This window comes from Austrofundulus limnaeus, unplaced genomic scaffold (genome assembly GCF_001266775.1).
Source record: "Austrofundulus limnaeus strain Quisiro unplaced genomic scaffold, Austrofundulus_limnaeus-1.0 Scaffold128, whole genome shotgun sequence".
Taxonomy (NCBI): domain Eukaryota; kingdom Metazoa; phylum Chordata; class Actinopteri; order Cyprinodontiformes; family Rivulidae; genus Austrofundulus; species Austrofundulus limnaeus.
The window spans coordinates 327,881-333,537 of NW_013952530.1; the positions used below are offsets into that span (position 1 = coordinate 327,881).

General features: G+C 34.5%; 1 protein-coding gene across 1 annotated transcript in view; it reads right to left on the reverse strand.

The window, feature by feature from the left end:
* Positions 1-5,657, reverse strand: part of LOC106522373 (plexin-A1) — a gene marked incomplete in the record, with an annotated part of 278,427 nt that overhangs the window by 67,166 nt on the left and 205,604 nt on the right. Inside the window, 1 exon segment of the mRNA XM_014015353.1 lies at positions 2,329-2,552. Within this exon segment, the coding sequence (XP_013870807.1) occupies positions 2,329-2,552 (224 nt within the window).

Genomic DNA, 5,657 nt, shown 5'->3' on the forward strand with positions numbered 1-5,657 from the left:
ATATTATATTATATTTGCTATATTATATTCCTCTGACTGCATGCACAGATACACTTTAATGTCTTGTGTGATTTGTGTTGGTCAATCTATTTATACAAATATACAAACTATTTCTACAAATTTTTGCATACAGTAAGTATTGCATAATGTGCTTCAATGTTTAGAATGTGAGCTTCTTAATGGGGCCTAATTATCTTTGAAATGTGTTACTAGCATTTTACAGGTAAATTTCATTCACAAAATGTCTTCATGCCTCAAAATGGATGATAAACATAAATAAATAATTATATACCATTTATACTAGTGAACACCTCTTCAAACTATGTCATTGTATAAAATGTAAAATTGTGATATTAAATGGTGTTGCTTACAACTGTATGCATTTGAGCCTTATTGTTTATATGTTGCAAAATCAAACAAAATGGACAGGTAMGTTTTTGGATCTTGTTTTCTGCTCAAACTGTAAAAACACTAASTGTATAGCTAAAGTCTCAACAGAAATAAAGGTGGAGTGGAAAAAACAATCCAGACAAACACAAATAAATGGAAAAAGAAAAAAGACAGACGTCAAATAAATCAACATTTTGTAAGTATTGTACCATACTGTACCATACCTAAATGATATTTCATAGAATTAAAACAAAAAAAGGAAAAATCTATCAAAACCAAACAAACTTCATCATGCTGCTGTCTCTGGAGAACAAAATTTGATGTAACCCTGTGTAATATGTGCCAAGGGCAGGCACAARGTCCCGACGAATGTGAGCGTTTTAATAGCAGCACATTAAAATAGAGCAGCTTTCCTTCACGGTTCAGGACACGTAGGAGTTCTGTGACTACAGGGACTTCAACAAAGAGAGCTGATGCAACATCCTTTCAAGATTTACCAGCCTTGGATCTCTACAGGTGACATTACAGTCTTCAAAAGCTGATGAGGCCAAGATGCTCAAAGAAGTAGCTTTCCTTTCTCTTTCTGTCTCTCTTTTTTTTTCCACAATATTGTAGGAATGGATCACTGGAGCCATTTTGCGAACAGTAGTTGAATMTAGTTGTTGGGCTATGGATGATAACATTTCCATAAAACGGTGTAAAACACAGTTAAAACACATAAAACACACTTAAAAGTGTGCCTTTAAAACCCATCAACATGTTCTTTCTGTCACACAGCACATCAGTGAGACAAACCTTCCTACATAAAACTGTCTGCTGCCTTGCATACCAACGTTTTATACAAAGATGTCATGTGATCTGTTGGTGCTCTGATTATGAATTAGTGATGACACTCAGCTACTAYCACACCAAAAATTAGGTCAATATTTGTGAAACTGACTGGGGTATAACCAGACAAAGTAGCACAAAGTGATACTTCAGAAAAAGTACAAGTATCTTACCAAAATCTACTTTGGTAAAAGTTAAAGTCTCGTTTAGGAAAATTACTTGAGTAAAAGTCTTAAAGTATCTGATATTTGTTGTACGCAAGTATTGAAAGAAAAAGTATTGATTTAAAATGAGCAGTTAGATTTTCTKTAATGACACTTATTAGGAGGTGACCTCCCCCCAAAACAATACAGAAATGACTGTCGTATTAAAATAATTACCGGTAATTTATGTTAAATTTAAGATGCTAGTCCAGCTGTTTCAGTTTATATACATATATCAAGGCTGCACAAAACTTTTCCCCAAAATGAAAATCTATCTGAGGGCTGCAGCCAAATGCAATAATATAATTCATGAAATACAAATACTTCTTAAGTATGGTCCTTTTATTTTAAAGAATCTGTCCTGCTGGAGTGTGACATGGTTTGTTTGTGTACAAAGTAATACGGTATCAGAGTTTTATATATTTATACTTCTCATTCAACCACAGTTAAATTCACTTTATCTAGGAGGCWCAGTTTATATGGATAGTATTTATTTTTTACAATAACAAGCTGAAATGAAAACAAGCAAAAATGAAATAAAAGTAACGACTTTCTACTTCTTGCCATTTTTAAAAATATAAGAAGTAGACGTAAAAAGTGGACCAAAAATTCTACTTAAGTACAGTAACAAAGTATTTGTACTTAGTTACTTTACAACTCTGGGTATAAACATTATGTTTAATGTTGATTAGCTGTGCTGGTTATTTAGAATAGAGTTAAGTTTAATCAGTTGTAGATGCTACTTTGATAAATTTTTAATTATTACATATAATGTAATTATATATATAAGCTTGAGTGTTTGTTTTATCAGGTGGGTGATAACGAGGCGTGTGAAATCTCAAYGAGAGGTTTCATTTCCCGTGCAAGCAGCCACAGGAAACATATGTAAACACCCACACTCACTTACCTTAGTGATCTTGGGGTGAGTGCACCTGCTGTTTCCAGATGTGGCGTGCATCCATCCTCCACCTTCAGCCACTTGCAGCGGCAGGTTGGAATTTCCTCCTCCGGTGCACTCCTGCCGCAGGGAGCACTTCTTGTCTTGGATGCACCAACCGCACTCAAACCTGGGGTCAGCTTTCAGGCACATCCCACAGCTGTCCCGCAACGCTCTGCACTTGTACAGGTGGGCTGGTTCACACACGGAGAGGGGACAAGAGAGAGAGAGAGAAAATGAAGCCGTGCAGAGGAGGAAACCTTTGAAAGGATGCAAGAACAGGTGGTTTTAATGTCGTACGTTCAAATAAGTGTAACATTTTAAGTCAGTTGTCAGCTTATGATAAATAAATGTTAATGTTTCTACCAGTGGCTCATCGTGTTTACCATGGTAACCACACACCTGCACATCTCACTCCCAGACTGCTAATTTATACAGAGGYAAACAAAAACAGACTAAAAATAAGACTCAAATGAACCGTTGCTGTGAGAAAAATCTACAAGACGTTTTAAAGTTTATAGTAAATGGTTTCTCTTTTTGTGCAACGTACCGCTAATAAAACTCACATCAAACCCGACTGAGATGTAAATTTAGAAGTAAGTTTTCATGTTTATTTCAAATATATGAAAGAGGATTAGTGCCACTGGGAGAAAATAAAAATAATTCTGACTTTAATCTCAAAATTATGATTTGAGAATTCTCAGAAAAAAAGTCAGATTTCTGAGATTTCTGACTTTTTTCCTTCAAAAAGTCAGAAATTCTCAGAAAAAAGTCAAAATTTTGATCATAATTCTATGAAAAAAAAGTCTGAATTCTGAATTTGATCTCAAATTCTGACTTGAAGAATTCTTAATGTCAAATTTTCCCCCCATTTTTTCCCAATCCTCGTTCATACAAAGCAACAGATGTTTATAGTAACTAAGTACATTTACTTTGTTACAGTACTTAAGTAGTTTTGTTTTAGGATTTGTAATTTTATCAGTTTTCTTTTAAATAGCTACTTTTACTTTTATTTCATTACATTTTAAAGCTAAAAATGATAATTTTACTACTTTACTTTAAAATGTGACACCTTATTAGTTGTTACATAATTAAATACGTTCAAACTCATGATAAAAGATGCTTCTGCACTCTAAAAATTAAGTGTTGAATTTACTCAACAAAGTCATGTCAACTGGCTCCTCTAAGATTATTTCAGTAAACTGAGCAAACAATATACATATATTACTCTGTTTACTCAACCTGGATTAGTGGAACCAGTTTGGTTCAGTAAATTCAGCARCTTATTTCTTAGAGAGTGCGTAAAAGTACTTTTACTTTCCCAATTTTTGTGAACAGTTTTATGACTTTTACTTGAGTAGTTTTCTCATCAGCGAAATTTGTTTTTACCAAAGTAATTTTCTGTTCATGTAATTTTTACTTTTACTTATGTTTTTCAAGTACTTTATAGACCTCTGCAAAGCAATGCATAAAAAAGACAAACATACAATTATAAAAGTGTTTCAATGCTCTGGCACCAACACAACACTTCTTTTTATTCACCTTTAATAATATGCGTGCGTGCAACAGTTGTATGATCACTTTAACATACACATTTGATGACGAGCAAATAAATATGTACTTTGGGGAAATACAGGTGTTTGTAAAACAATTTTTAAGTAGGAACTTTTCCAACAAAACAATCTGGAATAGAATAGATTTATGTTAATCACCTGATAACACCTGAAACTTTCAGGGGGTGATTATTACAACTCTGAGGCACAAACGAGGAGAAAACTCTTCTCCCAATGATAAACAGGAGGGGAAAAAGTTACCTAGAGGGATATTAGAGAAATTAATTCAACAGGTAATGCTTTCTAACGCCAATAGGGAATTGATAATTTGTTGCGTAAAAAAAAAAAACATTTTACCGACTGCAGAGTGGAAAAAGTCATTAAAAGTAAAAGAAATAATAAATAAACAGATAATTAAATAAATTAAACCTCAAACACCTTGGAAGCTGAAGGGGAGGGAGATGAAAGGAAGCCGGTAGAAGGTTGGGGGATAAACTTGAGCAGCACTTGTTAACAAATCAGCAACAAGAATTGTTATGAATTTAAAGATGATGAAGCCCCACGAGGCTCAGAGATTCAGAGAAAAAAAAAMCCCAACAAAACTGAGAGGTAGAAGGAAAAGTTGAGTGGAAACTACAGAGGCTTTWATAAAGAGAAGAGAAAGTTAAAGGAAAAATCCACATTATAAAGAAACAAAAATCAAACCAAAAGGCCAAATGAGTGTCAGGGTCTTCATTATTATTAATATTCTAGTTTTACAGTCTTATAAAACAACTCTTTCTAAAAAAAAACCCAACTACATTAGCTAATAATAAATTGTACATGTTTGCATGACACTGTTTAGCTTAAGTACAGGGCCTTAGTTGGGCTAGCCATTAGCTTAGCCTGCACAAAATGCCTGCCCTTTTCTCCACGCCTGATGGACAAACTCTTGGCAACTATTTGACAGAACATCACTTAAATAATGACCAAAAACCCTTTATTTATTCAGCAAAAGCTATCAGAGGACATAAGAAAGCAAAACAAACAAATAAATAAAAAAATAAATAAAAAGTACCAGTAGATGCTGACTGTATCTTTTCAGATTGTTGTTATGTCATTTTGGTAATCAGCACCATAATTATCTCAGTTAATGCTACACTGCAAACACCTGCAGGCACGTTTGTTTACTGTCACAACAGATAAAGCGATTTGAGGAGAGGTTAAGTGGAAAAACAGAAAAGGATAAAAAGAAATAAAGACGGCGAATGGAATAATCTCCGTCCGCGTTCCTTCAGCCGACAGACGGCGGCTGGACTTCAAAGCGAGCTTCTTCCGTATCCATCTGCCTGACTCGGCCCTCGGCTTGGTCTAATCTGATTAGCTACGGCTCRGCTTAAAAGTAGTGCGACGCTAATTAATCTGGACCAAATGAATGATTTAATTAACATTAACATCTCCACTTTACACCGGGGCAAAGCCGGGCCAATGTGTAGCGGCTCTGCCTCAAATGGATAATGCAACTCCAAGTGAGGGAAAAAAATTAAAAAATAGAACGAGGGAGGGATTAGTGGAGAAAAGGAGATGGTCTTTATGAGATTTTTGTGAGCAAGGACACTTTTACAATGCTTGTTTTTAAAGCGTATTAGACCTTTGACCTTAAGCATCTTATTGAATTTATATTCACAGTGGGTATAGGGAGAAGGTTTAGGGGAAAAAACGGTTGTTTTATCCTCACAACTCATTTATATATATATATATATATAT